General features: G+C 50.0%; 1 protein-coding gene across 4 annotated transcripts in view; it reads left to right on the top strand.

The window, feature by feature from the left end:
* CHD2 (chromodomain helicase DNA binding protein 2) overlaps window positions 1-16,344 on the top strand; it is a 1,289,637-nt gene that overhangs the window by 181,006 nt on the left and 1,092,287 nt on the right. For all 4 annotated transcript variants that reach the window (XM_069625070.1, XM_069625072.1, XM_069625071.1 and 1 more), the window contains one exon: window positions 4,615-4,667. In XM_069625070.1, the coding sequence (XP_069481171.1) occupies window positions 4,615-4,667 (53 nt within the window). The remainder of the gene's footprint in view (window positions 1-4,614; window positions 4,668-16,344) is intronic.

Below are 16,344 nucleotides of genomic sequence, written 5' to 3'. Positions count from 1 at the left end.
GCCTCACTCTTCAGGTCGTATTGTTCACAAAATGGCCGACCACAAGAAGGTGGCACACAAAGAGCAACCCAGTATGTCAAAGGAGCATACCTGCACAATTCCCAAGGCGGTGGCTGCCACTGGTGCCAACCTCAATGTAATTGACTTGGCATCACTGGCCAGTTCTTCACTGGGGGAGCTGGCTGTAAGGTCTGCACCCAGAGAATCTTTGGTGCCTCTGCGACGCACAGTACCACAGGGTTCATTTGTGCCCCGTTCTGGGTGGAAGACCAATGACCGGCGCCATTCTAATCAGACCTCATAGGCAGCTGCATCTCCTCCATGGACGCCTACATCTTGGACTGCTCGACCTAAACCACCTCACTGGGTTCCATCTACATTTTCATGGCTTCCTCCTCCTTCCACACCACCAACGGCCATGTGGACTCAGACAACACAGGCACCCAGTCTTTGACAAGCCCTGAGGAGCGATTCTTCGACGGATTTCAAACAATCCTAACATTCTAGAGCCATAACTGACTTTTTGAAGGGGATTATTAGTTAGATGATGCCTCTGCCGCTTACATCTCTGATCACCCCATCGCTGACCATAATCTGCCCCCTTACGGCCGTCGCTGTCATTTGACCCTTTGCTGGCACCGCCACCACAACAACTGCGCCTCTCCAAGGTTCTCCAGCCGCCTCAGCAGCCATCTGCTACAACCAGGGATCTTTCCGACCCGCAGGACAAAGATTTGTTAATCGAAGCAGAGGACCCTATTCCTCATTGAGCTAAGGCTTTCCACAACAGGATGCTCAGCCTTTTGGAGTTCCTGGGAGTTCCCACTCCTGAAGACCCTCAAGAGTTGGGCATTCTCTCAGAGTTCTTGGCCCTCCGATCTTCTGATATTTCCGGAATACGAACCTGAAAGGACGTTTTGGTAGAAGCTTGCAAGATCTGGCAAAAGACCCCCTCAATGCAAACCACCAACAGGCGACTTGAGACACATACAGGACTCTCACCTCAGAAAAGGTGTGACTCCATGCACCCACAACCACAGTCTGCATTGGTAGCCACTGCATCACTTTACGCTAAGTCTTTGGCTTCAGGCAGCCTTATTGAATAAGGACAACCAAATTCTGGAGGCCTACGGTCACAAAGTCTGTACAAATGCCTTTTTGCACATCAGACAGGCTGCTGCTAACCAAATGCTTAAGAGGGAAATTGACAATTTTCAGGCTTCCCTTCCCAACGAGAAGCAGTAAGTCTTTAAATCTGGGATGATTGAGGTCATGCTCGTGCTCAGGCCCTGCTCAAAGCTTCCGCCCACCGACTAGATACCTCCAGTAGAGTCATGGATTTGCGTGCCGACATGCGCAGAGTGGCATGGACACATGTGACCAAATTTACTAAGGAGATAGGAGACAGATTCTGCCCTTCAAAGCACAGGATTTGTTTTATCCATCCACCGATGAAGAGTTGAATAAAAGGAAGACCTCTACCCAGGTCGCAAAGTCTCTGGCAGTCCTCTCCAGACCTGCACATAAACCCTTTTAGCAGTCGTCTTTCTCCAGGGATGCCATACAGGTCCTTTGGATTTTGTAGCTACCTGGACAGGAATGCCAAAAACCCTGACGGGTCGCTCAGCACCCTTAGAAGGAAGCAGCCTTGCTCCGCTGCAAAAGGCTTCTTTGCCGGATCCCCTTCTACAACTCCAGCAGCACCTAAGAAGCATTGACTGGTTGAGCCACGGCCACCCAACACTAGTCTGCTGCAGGCTCCCCTGTCACTGTTCCCATTAGAGCCCCATTGCTCAGAACCCTTGGCCACCCAACGTAGTCTTAAAGGGCTACTGTTTTCTGTTACTCTTAATCCTTCCCTTTTTTTATCTAGATGTACTCCACTCCTCTACTGGCGAGGCAACAAGCTCATTTCCATGGAAGCCATACCCCCTGAAACAGGGAGGTGTGGGGTGGGAGGGCAGAGTGGCAGGGCTTATACTTTCATCGGTTCTGTGTCCTAAAAGAATCCCTTATCGTCCTATCTTCTTAAATGTTTTTCTCGCCAATTAAAAGTTTTAAGATGGTTCCACCTACCCAGATTCTAGAATCATTTCAAGCTAACTGGTTTTACGATGTGGATCCAAGACTCCTACCTAATATGTTCCGATCTGGGAACCCCATCAGAGATTCCTGAGGTTCTCCATCACCGGGAGGCATTTTCAGTACAGGGGCCTCACATTTGGATTCAACTCCTCTCCAGAGTAGTTACCAAACTGATGAACACAGTCTGTAGCTTCCTGAGGGGGATACAGGTCTACCCATACCTGGAAGCTTGGCTGATCGAGGCCCCTTCTGTGCACCAAGCTGCCACATTGGTGCAATTGTTAACAGACACGCTCTACAAGCTGGGAATTTACATCAGCCATCAAAAATCGACCATGGTTTTTTCAGAGATCGATCTTTCTGGGGTTTGTATGGGAGTCATAGGTTGCAAGAATTTCCCTATCGCCGTAAAGGATTGGGGGATATTTTAGTCGCCTTTTTTGTAGAAAGTCTTTTTCCGTTTCGTGGTTTTAGTGGCTCCTAGGATTGATGGCTGCATGCAAACATTGTGTTACGTTGACCCGCCTGAAAATGAGACTTCTCTAGTTGCACAGAATCAATCTATGGGGAGACAATCAGATGGATACCGATTCCAGCCTTCCTACTTCGGAGAGTGTGAGCCCACCTTTGGACCACTCAAGGCTCATGGCTTAAGGACCCATTACATTTATTTTAAATAATGCACTGAACGCTTTGCTTTTTGTCTTCCAAGGGAAAGGAGTTCTCATCCAGACCGACAGTTCTATCTCCATGTTTTATTTGAACAAACAAGGGAGGTGGCAACGAGATCGCCCCTCTTGTGCTTGCTAGCAGTATAGATTTGGGAGTGGCCCATCGAGCATCAAATTTCCCTGAAGGCCATACATGTACTGCGGGTGCTCAGTGTGGAGCTCGACATCCTCAGCAGGAGGTAGTCACTGGACCATGAGTGGGAGACAAGCACTCTGTCTCGCAGGCTGTTTTTGCACAGTGGGGTCAGCCAGAGGTTGACCTCTTTGCCACTGCTGAGAACAGCAAGTGACCCCACTTTGCTTCTGGGGATGAGTGTGCGGGGTCGATCCATTGGAACTTCCTGTATGCCTTTCCTACGATTCTGCTTCTCCCCAGGGTCCTGGAGAGATTCTCCAACTGCAGGAACGCCACTCTCATTCCTATAACCCCTCAGTGGCCAGTCCGCTTCTGGTTTCCCTGCCTGGTGGAAGCCCAGATGAAGGGTCCAATTCCCCGTCTGGCAACACACAATTCTTGCATCAACAGCAGGGGAGGGACCTCCACACCTCAACACGATTAATCCACTTAGCAGTATGGTTTCGGAGCAGCTCACCCTGGGCCATTTCTGGTTATCTATGGAAAATAATGTTATATTTCAGGCAGCCAGGAGGTTATCTGTCCAGGAGCAGTGGACAACCATGTTCTGTTACTGAACTCTGGACAAGCAAGTCAATCCTTTCTTTTAGCTCTGACTTTACGGCCTCTGTTATTTTGGTCGACTTGTGCCATTCTTATCGGTTAGTTATCAGGGCCTATCACATCACCCAGGATTTGTCTTTTTCCACTACCCACCTAGTTGTGCACAGTTTCTATGAAGGTCTTACCAGGCTCTAGCCTACTGCCAAAAGGCCTCAACCGGTTTGGGATTTGAAAGTTTCAAAACAGCTCAGGAAAATAGTCACCCTTTTCTTACTTTCGGCAAGCAGCACCCTGGCTAACGGGCCATTATCGCCAGGAGGCTAGTTTCCGGCATCAGACACTGCTACTCCATGCATGCTCCTGACATTGGGGCCAAAGCCACAGATGTATCAGTGCAACATCCCTTGGGATGTTATTCGCAGAGCACCATCTGCTTTCTGCAAGAGCTGTTGTCTAGACGCCATTTCCTGAGTTAACGTAGGTTTTGGACAGGCTGTCTTACCCAACCTGTTTGCTAGCCCGTAGGCTTTATCCTCTCCCAAGGCTGCTTTTTGTGAAATCTCCCGTCAGTGAGATCTTTGAGAACTCCCATCGGTATGGAGTATGCAGGAAAGGAAACCAGATGTAGAATTAAGCAAAAGTGGCGACTGCTGAACTGCAAGCACTTGTCATAGGGGAACGTGGACTAGGAGTACAATAGTCACTACAGTGAGCAACTGTTTCTTTTAAAAATAACTCCACTATGTTCAGAAAAGCTATGGTTTGTGTTTCACTATGAAGCAAAAGTTGAAAAATTGATGTGGTTGCCCCATTTCCTTATAGATTGCTAAACATGTAAACCATATTTAGTCTTGGGTTTTAACCAGACTTTACCCAGTTTCCTTTGTAAGTCATGGGCTTTTTAAAAGGTTTCTTTACTGTCCACCCCTTTTACACAAATCACATTTGCACTTTGAACTTGTGGTTGTCTGCTCCCATGACAAAGTGTTTTCAAGTAACATACTCTCATGTCCTAAAAACCTAAACCTGAACCTGACTAGTTTCACAGCATCCATATGATTCATGTTGACTTCAATAAATCAAGGAAAGCAACTTACTTTTTCCTTTCTTTTTCCTTAGACTAGTGAATCTGAAAGTATAAGTCCTAGACGAAGAGGCCAAAGAAAAGTACAGTAGGTGTTAAAGATGCATTTCTGTTCTAATTTAATTGCTTGTCCTTTGCGTTCACCCTTCAAAAAAAAATGTTTGTCATTGATCTTCCACTACTGTTTAAATCATTTGCTCAACATTTTCATGAGTGCCTTCTGCTCTTTGGGATGTCCTGTGCTCTTCTCAAGGAATAATGCTTAAACAAGGTGTTTCGTATACAGACTTCTGGCTGTAAAGAAGAAGGGTTCCTTTAAATATGGAGGTATGAGACACGGGTGGAGTTGGATTGAAAGTAATAATTGTGTAGTTACTGGTAAGTGATTATTTCACTGGTGTTCCATATATTCCTACGTCCCCTCCCCTTTCCTCCATACTTGTGGGACATTCCGTCCTTCGGGACGGGACTGGAGCACTTTTGGAAAAAAGCATAAAAACTTGTTTTGTCCTTTTACTTTTATGCCAGGCACCACACGCGGCCTTGACCCCGCCCTCCTGAGCTCCATCCCGCGCATCGCCCGTCAATGCTTTTCTCTGCGAGGTCAGGACTGGACACACTTGCATCACTAGGAGTTTATTTTGTCCTTCCTTCTTGCTCTGGTTCCACGGTCGTCTAGTCCTCTGTTTATGCCAGAGCGTCTGGGATTCGTGTCCTGTTCTTCATGCGAACGTCGTTTTGCAGGGGCGGATCCTCATCCTGTTTTTCTGCAGGTTCTAGGCCCGAACATCGCTGGGACTTGTATCTTTATTGCGACTCCCTGTCCTTTCTGGCACTCCAGCGTCTTTTTCAGTGGGAGGTGGTTTCCAACGCGTTCCTCCACTGCATTTACAGCTCTTCATCGACGAGAACAAGAAACGTCCGGGAAGTTCCTTAATTTTTAGGGCATCCCGGCCTGGGGACTCCTTTCCAGGGTCTTCTGGGACCGGGAGGGGCTTGCGTAGCTCTTCTACCGGGGACATTCCTGAGGTGTCTCGCAAGGGGCCTAATAGGCACACCGGAGCGTCCTCCGAGGATTCCTGTAGTGGGCCTGCCAAAACCAAACATTCTTCCGACGTTCCCATTTTGGGGGCTGAAGTTCAGCCCAGTTCTTCTGTGGCTCTGGATACCGGGGTTCGCCCTGAAGTCTCCATTTCTGCAGCATTTCATACTGAGTCACCACTCGAGGCCCTTATTAAGGGACCTTTCCGTCCCGGGTTAAAAACTGAGGTTCCTCTGCTTGGGGCTAAATCCAGTACTGGCAGAATCGAGGGACCTCCTTTGAAGGTCTTGTAGGTGCGGTGTATTCCTCAACCTTACCGCGCTTGGCGTGCATTTACCGATTCTGACGAGGGGGTAAGGAAGGCGGTCTCGCACCAAGGCCTTCGAGTACCAGCTCTACTGAGGTTCCTCCTCTGGAGGCTAATTCTGGTACAGTATCAAAGATGTCCAGTAAACATCCTAGATCTGACTCACCGGCTCAGCCAAGGATCCTTGTTTCAAGGCTAAAATGCCACTTAAGCCCGCTGTTTCCCCTAAGGAGACAGATGCCTCACTTTCTCCTGTGACGCAGTTCTCCTCAGGTGTCGACAAAATGGTAGCTCAACCTCCATGGTCCACAGCGGGCATTTTGAATACCTCTCTTACACCAACGTTCATGGCGGCTCGTGCTGGGAGCATTCCTTTTGGGACTGAGCAGTTTTTTCCACGCCATGTGGATAACAAGAACCCGTTCCACCCTTCTACGGATTGGCGTACTCGGGGACCGCTGCCTCATACAGTATCACTTCCTCCTGCTTCCGCACCACTGATATACGTGGACCCAGCCTGCAGTGGGCCGTTCTGGCAACCATCCTGGTTGCACTCATGGGGGTTTGCCCCTCAAGAGCGGCCTCGGTCTTCTCCAGTGCCCAGACCTTCATCGGAGGAAGTATTCTTTGGGAGATTTCATAGGCTCATGCACTCTGATCCCAGGAGGGCATTCTTTAAGGGCCCTTTTAAAGAGCTGTATCCCACTCCTCCGGTACCACCTTCGGCCCTGGTTACTCGTACGCAGGTCCTGGTGGAGTCCCCTCCTCCACCTCTATCTGTCGGACCTCCTCCAGCACTTCCTCCTCTGCCTCCGCTATCCCCGATAGAGAAAACATTGGGTGCGCCGCTACACAACACTTCAAAGCCCGAGCCACCATGTGCAGCGGATCAGCCTCCTGTTCCCACTTCACCGGACGAGGACCAGGCATACCAGGAAAGCGATGAACAGCTCGGCTGTATCCGAGCATTCAATTATCGAGTGCTGGATATGATGAATTGGCTTGATATCCCAGTACCTGAGAGCCTGTACTCTATCGCCGTAAGATCACACCAGCCTGTTCCTCCAGAAGGACGTCTTCGCTGAGACCCGTAAGGTCTGGGATAAACCCCATACTGGGCTGCATCTCAACAAGAGGGTTGACGCTCGATACAAACTTCACGCCTCAGAAAATATAACCTTATCGGCTTGTCCACGGTAGTGGCAGCTGACACTCTCCAATCGAAGCCGGCATCTGCATCCTCCACTGCAGTGGCCCAAATCCTCTCAAAGGAAGATATTCTTCTTGACGCCATTGGCAAGAAAGTATTTTCCAATTCGGTGCTCCAACTTCGTCAAGCTAACACCAAGCTCCTCCTGGCAGCAGCCAATCTTAGGCTGTGGAAGGAGCCTGCTGATTTTCAGAAGTGTATCCCTGCGGACAGATGAGACTACTTCATAGCTGGTTTGTCAGATGCCAAGTGTTGGCACAGAATCTACTGGAATCTGCAGCACACCACGTAGATACATCGGTGTGCAGTCATATTTTCGAAAGTTATTTTTTCAAGAGTCATACTGTCGAATATATAACATCGAAAATATAAATGTCGAATTAACAGTCGATTTTTTTTTTTTTAATTAATGTTAATACAAGGTAAGTGTCACAATATATCCCATATGTTATTAAAGAGTAGAATTGGTATATAGTAATTTATAACGATTTAAAGTTTTTTTTAAAAAAATATAATAATATTTTTATTTACTATAAACATTTGATTAAAAGGTAGTACAATCTATATTTTATTAAACAAATTGTTTTTAAAATAATTAAAGGTATATCCATGGGGTTAGGGGGAGGGGACCCCCTCCCATAAAAAACGTTAGTATTTGTGACATTTTACATTGGTGTTTTAGCATTGGCTTTTCGATTTTTTTTTTTTTCGACATTTTATTTTCAAAATAATGACTTTTTGTATTATATGTATGTGATTCAGATATATTTGAATTTGACATTATTTTTTTGAAATTTTTGCTTTTCGAGATTTTGTTTTCCAAATTATGACTATAAACCAGATACATCAGCTTGGGGCGTTATGACATCTTCCGCCAAGCTTGGCTCCATGTGATGAAGTTTTCAGAAGAAGTGCAGGACAAAGTTCTAAACCTTCCTTTTGATGGCAAGGACTTGTTTAAATCCTCCACAGATGAGGAACTCACAAAGGCGAGTACTCAGCCCGCCAAGTCATTATCGGTCCTGTCGAAAGCTCCAGCTAAGGCCCCTTATACACAGAGGTCAGGGTCCCAAACTGTGTCTTTCGCTAGGTTAAGGGGGTTTCAGGCCCGCCAACCTGAGCTTCAGATTGGCGGGCCCCACCGTAAGCAACAACGGCAAGGCAGTCGGTTTTTCTCTGAGCCACTGGCCTCCTCCCCAGGAACAGGTAGACTCCCTGCCGACAAGTCATCCAAATGATATTTTTTTTCGGTTGGAGGACGAATCTCGACTCATCTGGAGGCGTGGCAGACCATGCCCAAAGACCGGTGGGTTTTGCCCATCGCTCGGACGGGCTTTCGCTTGCCCCTCCTCCACCCTTCAACCCTCCCTTCCAGCAGACTATTCTGCCCTCCCTCAGAGCCGAGGTACAGAAACTCCTAGACCTCAGAGATGGGGTAGCCTGTTACCCCCACCCCCAGGTAGCAAGGGGAGGGCTACTATTACCGTAGTGTCCAAACCCAACCAGGCTGGCCTGCGCACTGTCCTCGATCTTTCCCAGTTCAATCTTTCTCTTACCCAAGAGAGATTCAAGATGATCACGCCTTGCCAAATAAAGTCCTCTCTCCAGAAGAGCGACTGGCTTAGCGTAGTGGACCTTCAGGATGCATACATGCACATTCGGATATGGAGCCTGCATCGGAAATATCTGCGGTACTCCTACGGCCCGTCCCCTTTCCTCCATACTTGTGGGACATCTCTCCGTCCCGTGGGACGGGACCGGAGCACTTTGTAAAAAGCATCCACATTTTTTTCAAAAATATGTCACTCCTTTCTTTCCTGCGCGGGGACCGGTACACGGCCGTAACCCCGCCCACCTTGGCTCTGCCCGCGCATCGCCCATCAGTCCTTTTCTCCGCTCGATCGGGACCGGACGCACTTGCATCCTCGGAAGATTTTTCTTCCCATTTTTCCTCTTTGGCTCTCGATAGCGTTCATTTACTAGTTTGTCTTTCAAATTAGACTTTCCAGATTGTTCATTGTGTCACCGTCGCTTTGCGAGGGCGGATCCCCATCCTCTTTGTTTAGAGTGTTTGGGTCCGGAACACCGTTGGGACTCCTGTTTTTACTGTGACTCCCTGTCGGTCCGGGCACTTCAACGTCGGTTGAAGCGATGGGAGGTGGTGTTCCGACGAACTCCTCCTTCACGTTTTCTGGCGTTCATCGACAAGAAGAAGAAACGCCCGGTAAATTCTTTACTTTTCAGAGCACCCCGGCCGGAGGGATACTTTTCCGGGTTCCTCTCGGTCCGGAAGGGGCGTTGATCGCTCTGTCACCGGGGTTCGCCCTGAGGTGCCCGTTGGGTCTAATATTTCTATCAGAGTTTTCTCCGAGGGTCTCCATAAGGGGCCTGTGAACACCGGAGTACGCTCCGAGGCCCCTCCTGTGGGGGCTGTTTGTAGACCCAGTTCTACTGAATCGTGGGGTACCGGAGCTCGCTCTGAGGCCCCTCTGTCGGCTTCCCTCAAAAACAAGACTGGGGTGCACCCCGAGGCCTTGGCTAGGCTGGTTGTTACCGAACAGATGTTCGAGGCCTGTGCAGCTAAGGCTGTTACCGGGCCTGGCTCTGAGGTCCCTCGTTCAGAGGCTAAAGCTACCAACAGTTCTGAGAGGCCGGACAAGGCTTTGTCGGTGAAAGCACACCGTTCCTGCTCTTGTGGTGATACCAGATCTGTTGAGGGGGCAAAGAAGCAAAGTTCTTCTTTTACCGGCAGTGCCAAGGTCCTTCCTTCGAAGGCTAATTTGGCGGTTGGTATGTCACAAAAACATTCCAGGCCTCATCGTACCGGCTCGGCCGAGGTTCCTTATGTTAAGGCTAAGATTAAGACCCCTGATCCATCGACGGGGACCCCTGCCTCACTTCCTCACATGCCGCAGTTCCCCTCAGATAAGGACAAAATGGCGCCCGTTCCTGCCACGACCACGGTGGCCATTTTAGGTGCTACCTATACAACTACGCCATCGGCCTCTGGTGTAGGGCACAGTTCCTTGGGTGAACCTAAGGTCCCTTGTGCGCATCCTTACCGGCCAGTTTGATTGGAACGCCCGGATGCCTCTTCCGCACAATATTTTGTTGCCCGCGGGGGCGGCCCCTTGATTTATGTGGATACGTCAGTGGAGGGGCCGGTGTGGCACCCTTCCCCGTTACGTCCCTGGATTTGTCCACCCCATGAGAGGCCTCCTCCGGTTCCAAAGCAATCTCCTGAGGATGCTTTTTTCGGTACTTTTCAAGTGCTTATGCGCACCGGCCCCATGAGGGAACATTTCAAAGGGCTTTTCAAGGAGATATGTCCACCTGCGCCTCCGGCTCCACCCGTTTCTCCAGTGGTTCCGCCGGCGCCTCCCTTGCCTGTGGTGCCTCCCCCGGCTCTTCCGCCTGTGCCTCCATTGTCCCCAGTGGACAAGGCAGTGCCTGACAGGGCTCAGCAGGATCCTGACCTGTCAGATGACCCTCAAGGCGCTCAGGACAACGAGGACCTTCCCCGCTCTATCAGAGGCTTTCATGACCGGGTACTGGACATGATGAGTTTCTTACATGTTCCGGTGCCCGAGGCACCCGCTCCGCAGGAGGGCGTGCTTTCTTGAGTGTTCACCCTGTCTCCCTTGGAGCGTACCGGCCTGTTCCTGCAGAAGGACGTTCTGGCCGAGGTCCGAAGAGTCTGGGAAAAGCCACACTCGGGACTTTTTGTCAATAAGAAGATTGACGCGCGGTACAGGCTGCATTCTTCGGAAGAGGTGGCCCTGTCGTCTTGTCCGCCTCCCTCCTCCACAGTGGTGGCTGCGGCTATGTTGCAATCCAGACCTGCAGCATCCTCTTCCACGACGGCTAGGGAAAGGAGGACAAGCTCCTGGACTTCCTAGGGAGGAAAATCTTTGCCAACTCGGCCTTGCAGCTCAGGCATGTCAACGCTGAGTTGATATTGGCGGGAGCTAACATGCGGATGTGGAAAGGTCTGTCGGAGTTTGAGGAGCACATCCCGGTCCAGAAGTTGGAAGACTTCAAAGGAGACCTTTCCAATGCCAGGGTCTTGGCCCAGGATCTCGTGGAGGCTGCGGCTCACCACGTAGACACCTCGGCTCAGGGCCTGATGCTTGGGTTTGATGCCTCCCGGCCGGCTAATTTTCTAACGGTGCAAGACAAGGTGTTGGACCTTCCATTCGATGGTTAGGAGCTTTTTCATTCTACTACTGATGTAGAGTTCACCAGGACCAAGGATAGCACTCAGACTGCTAAATCATTGTCTGTTCTGGTCAAAGCTCCTTTCAAATCCCAGAGACCATTGTCGCAAAGTCGACCCTCCTCATGTTTTAGGGGCTTCCTCGACCGCAAATCTCGCAGAGTGGATACTCCTGCGGGGAATAACCGCCGTAGACCACAACATACGCGGTTTGTCTCTCGCTCCTCAGCCTCCTCATCAGGTTCAGGTGACACCGCCACCGATAAACCTGCCAAATGAGGGTTTTCAGCGCTCGCACGAGACCCCGGTGGGAGGACGCATTGCGTCTCATTGGGAGGTGTGGCAGACCATCACAGAAGACAGATGGGTATTGTCCCCTACCCCACCCCTCAACCCTCCTTTTCAGCTGCCGGGCTCACCCTCCGTCAAGGCCGAAGTTCAGAAACTTCTGGACCTCAGAGCTGTGGAACCCGTTCCCCTTGGGGAGCGAGGGGAGGGCTTCTACTCCCGGCTGTTTGCAGTGCCCAAACCCAACCAGGCTGGCCTGCGCACCATCCTAGACCTTTCCCAGTTCAATCTTTTCCTACCCCAAGAGAAATTCAAGATGATCACGCCTAGCCAGATACGCTTCTCCTTACAGATGGGTGATTGGCTCAGCGTTGTGGATCTTCAGGACGCGTACATGCATATCCTGATTTGGAACCCACACAGGAGATATCTCTGCTTCTTTTTGGGAGAGGAGCACTTCCAGTTTCGAGTGCTTCCTTTTGGCTTCAGCTCAGCACTGCATGTCTTTACGAAGATGATGTCGGTGATCGCGGCCTATCTTCGTCTCCAGGGTATCCATGTGTATCCGTATTTGGACGACTGGCTCTTACACAGCCCTTGTCCGCTAGCAGCAGCGGGCAATCTCCAGTCTCTCCTTCAGCTCCTGTTCCATCTTGGGCTGTCGGTGAACTGGCAGAAATCTTCCATGACGGTCTCGCAGGACCTGATTTTCCTGGGTGTTCGCTGGAACACGATCGACTGCAGAGTGTACCTGACCGGGGACAGAATGGCGGACCTGTTAGCCAGATGTTTGCGCAGTCGGAGAGCATGTCGGCCTGGTGGTTCCAGAGGCTTCTGGGCCTCATGGCCTTGTGCGTGCTGGCTCTTCCTCTTGCTCGTCTCAAGATGAGACGGACCCAGATGGCTCTTCGGAGTTCATGGCGTCAGGCAGTGGATCCGGATTCCATGCGGATAATGATTCCGGATTCCATGAGCGTGGACCTTGATTGGTGGTCATCTCTCAGCAATCTGTCTGGGGGCGCGGGGTTTCAGGACCCGGTCCCCATGGTGACGATCACGACGGACTCCTCCACTCTAGGGTGGGGTGCGACGTTAGATCTTCAGGTTTCGGACCTCTGGTCGCCTCAGGACAAGCTCCTGCACATAAATCATTTGGAGCTTCTGGCGATCTTCCTAGCACTCAGGGCGTTCAGACCGCTCATCATCAACAAGGTGGTCCGCTTAAGAACGGACAATGTGGTGTCAATGTATTACATCAACAAACAAGGGGGAACGAAGTCTCCCTCACTCGTGGACCTGTCCATCCAGATTTGGGAGTGGGCCGTGCTTCATGGTGTCTGGCTGCTTGCAGTGCACATCCCGGGTCAGCTGATTGTCACAGCGGATGCCCTCAGCCGGTGGACAGTGGTCAGCTACGAGTGGGAATTGAAGGCGGAGGTCCTCTTTTTTTCACCAGAGGTGGACTTCTTCGTGACGGCGGCGAACAAGAAGCTTCCTCAGTATTCCTCCAGAGGGGGCTGGGAGCCTCCTCTCTGGGGGATGCTCTCGAGATTCCATGGCACAATTCCATTTGATATTTAGCCCTAGCCTGATCTTGCATTAGCAACCTGACATTATACCGCCAAGGGTTCTAGTGTCCTACCAGCCAGAGCTCTGCTTTCTGTAACCATAGATATGCTAACCTGGTCCATCCTCATCATGTTTCCGTTCTACCTGGTTCCTCTTGACCTACCCTGCTCAGGGCAGCATTTCATCTCCCATCCCTACAGCCTTAGCAGACCAGCATCCCCAAGGCACCACCCCATCCCGTGTACCACGCCATTCCTACCAAACACTAACCCATTCCAGCCCATCCTCACCAAGTCTCACCTTGTTTGTTTAGTATTTATTATGCACACCGGTCCCTGGAGTATAAGGGCGCAGCAGGTAAGAAGATTTACAGCTTAGAACAAGGTTACAGGTTACAAGGGTCATAGGTTACAAGTGTGTTATACATGTGAAAGGTAACAGTTGTATCAGACATGTAGGTAGAGGCAGTCGGTAGCAAGTTCATACATTCATTTAACAGTTGTTGTCGTCAGCCAGTTGATCACATTTTGTCTTAATTTGGTGAAAGATTGGTCTAATCTCACAGTGGTGGGTAGTTCACAATTGCGCAGACCTCAACCTTAAAATAGACACATGCAGTATCCAAAAAGTAAATCACGCAACCTCACCCTGCGCACCCTCTAGAATCTCTTACCCCTGCACAGATACAATGAGACTCAGTCGCCTTAGATCCAGGACATATACTACATCGACCCCTCCCAACTCAGGACCCAGAAATAGGATAACCAAACACAAACTATCTACGCACATCACACATCCTTTAGCATCACCCGACCAGACCACTCCTCGCACCAAAACCACCTCCTCCCACACACCCAAAACAAACCTCACCAAGTTACCACTGATACTATCAAAGGCGCACTCATCAACGTTAGATCGCTAGTAGCCCATGCCTTAGACATTTCCGACATCTCTCTCAACAGACTAGACTTTATAGCCATCACTGAGACCTGGCTCCATGCAGCATCAGGCCCCACCCTCGCGCTAGCCATCCCTAGTGACTACAGCATATACCGCACAGACAGACAAACAGCCAAAGGCGGCGGTGTAGCCATAAGAAGCTCCCTCAACATACGACACATACAAAACCAATCACTCCCGTCTGCAGAACTACTTACCATTAAACTAGCCACTACTAACACAAGCACAATCACCACCCATCTCATCTACAGACCGCCTGGTCACATATCCTCATTTAACGACGATATAGCCCTCCTGCTCTCCAACAACACCAAACCCAACTCTCGAGTACTGATCCTAGGCGATTTCAATCTCGGACTCAATGACATGAAGGATGACAAAGCATGCACCATCGCTAACACCATTTCTGAACTAGGCTTCGCCCACCGCATTACTCTACCCACACACAACAAAGGCCGCACCCTTGACTGGATAGCAGACCTCAATTGTAACACCACTATCCTCTCCCAACACACCATGCGCCTGGACCGACCACCATCTGATCACTTTCACCATCAATAAAAACAAACAAAATAATATGCTCCCTCCCAACACCCCACCCACATTTACAAGAAATAGCAAAAACATCACGGTAGAGAAACTCTTCCCTCTACTCCAACCCATCATCGACTATTCACCCACCATCACCAACCCCACCGAGTTAGTAGACCTCTATAATACAACCATTCTCAAAGCCATAGACCCTGTAGCACCACTCAAACTAAGGAAAACCAAACCCCGAGCCCATCTCAACTCTTGGTTCACTCCCGAACTAAGAACCCTCCGTAAAATCAAATGACAAACTGAATCAGCATGGAAACAGTCTCCATCCGCCAATAATAAAATATTCTATTCCATAGCCTCCAATACATACAAATCTGCTTTCATCCAAACAAAACAAAACATGTATAATGAAAGAATCTGCAATGCCAAAACCAATACCAAAGAGCTCTTTAATATACTAAGAGACCTCGAATCCCTATCCCCCATCCCAGACACATGTACCAAAGACACCTCCTGGTGCACCAAAATACAAGAAGCACTCCTAGGCAAAATTGCCTTGCTCCAAGCTAAAATAGAGCTAAAAAAAGAAAGTCTCACACTCGCAGACAAGCCCTTCGCTCCCATCCACAACTCACAACTGAACGGAAATAACTTATTTGAATTCTCCACTATCACCATCACCAACGTTGAAGACATAATTAATTCATTAAAACCCTCCAAATGCCAAGGCGACATCTGCCCTGCACCAATCATCAAAGACGCAGCCGAACATCTTGCCTCTTTTATCACATCTCTCATCAACACGTCCTTCACTTCCAGCATAGTACCCAACAACCTCAAAGACTCCTGGGTGTTACCTCTACTCAAGAAACCCACGTTAGACCCTAGCGTCCCTACTAATTACAGACCAATCACCACAGTACCCTTCCTCCTAAAAATCCTCGACCGAGCCGCTGTCATGATGCCCGCTCCCGGGGAGCCGGTTCAAGCCCTGCGTCCCCGAAAGCGGACATCCAGTCCCCAAGGAAGGACCCAGCAACCCCATATAGGGGCCCTTTGGACAGTGTCCTGGCGCCTATGGCGCCAGGCTCATAAAAGACATCAGTCCTGGCGCCATAGGCGCCAGGCTCATTATGGAAGTGCTTGGGTGCACTTACCTGATGCAGACCATGCTGCAGGATCCCGGCCTCCTTGAGGCCTGAAAGGAACTACTTTACCTGTGGGACTAATTTACCATCCGGGTGTGGTCGGGGAAGGATACATACCTGGAACTTCTTCCAAGGCTATTTAAACCCCACCCGAACAGCCACACGTGCTTCGCGTTGTTCTGCATCTAGCAGCTGGACGCTCACCGTGTCTGCTCCTGCATCCTGACTTCTGCCACGCCTGCCAGCATCCTGGATCACCTGCAAAGGAAGAGAAGAAGAGAACAGAAGAAGGAAAAGTCCTTACCTGCTAAATCCGCATCCTGGAGACATCTCGCCGACAATCCTGAAAAGGAAGACTTTTATTTAAAAGCTCATCGCGTCGATCGCTGCAGCGCCGCATTCCACTCACCTTTACAGGGCGCCTCCATGTTCAGCAGCGATCATCCGGATTCGCAGTCACGCCCCAGCGCCTAGGGAGAAAA

Source organism: Ambystoma mexicanum, chromosome 11 (assembly GCF_040938575.1).
Source record: "Ambystoma mexicanum isolate Mex_15411 chromosome 11, UKY_AmexF1_1, whole genome shotgun sequence".
In the NCBI taxonomy this organism is placed as follows: domain Eukaryota; kingdom Metazoa; phylum Chordata; class Amphibia; order Caudata; family Ambystomatidae; genus Ambystoma; species Ambystoma mexicanum.
The sequence above is the reverse complement of the archived record's forward strand: the minus strand, read 5'-3'. Positions and strand labels throughout refer to the sequence as shown.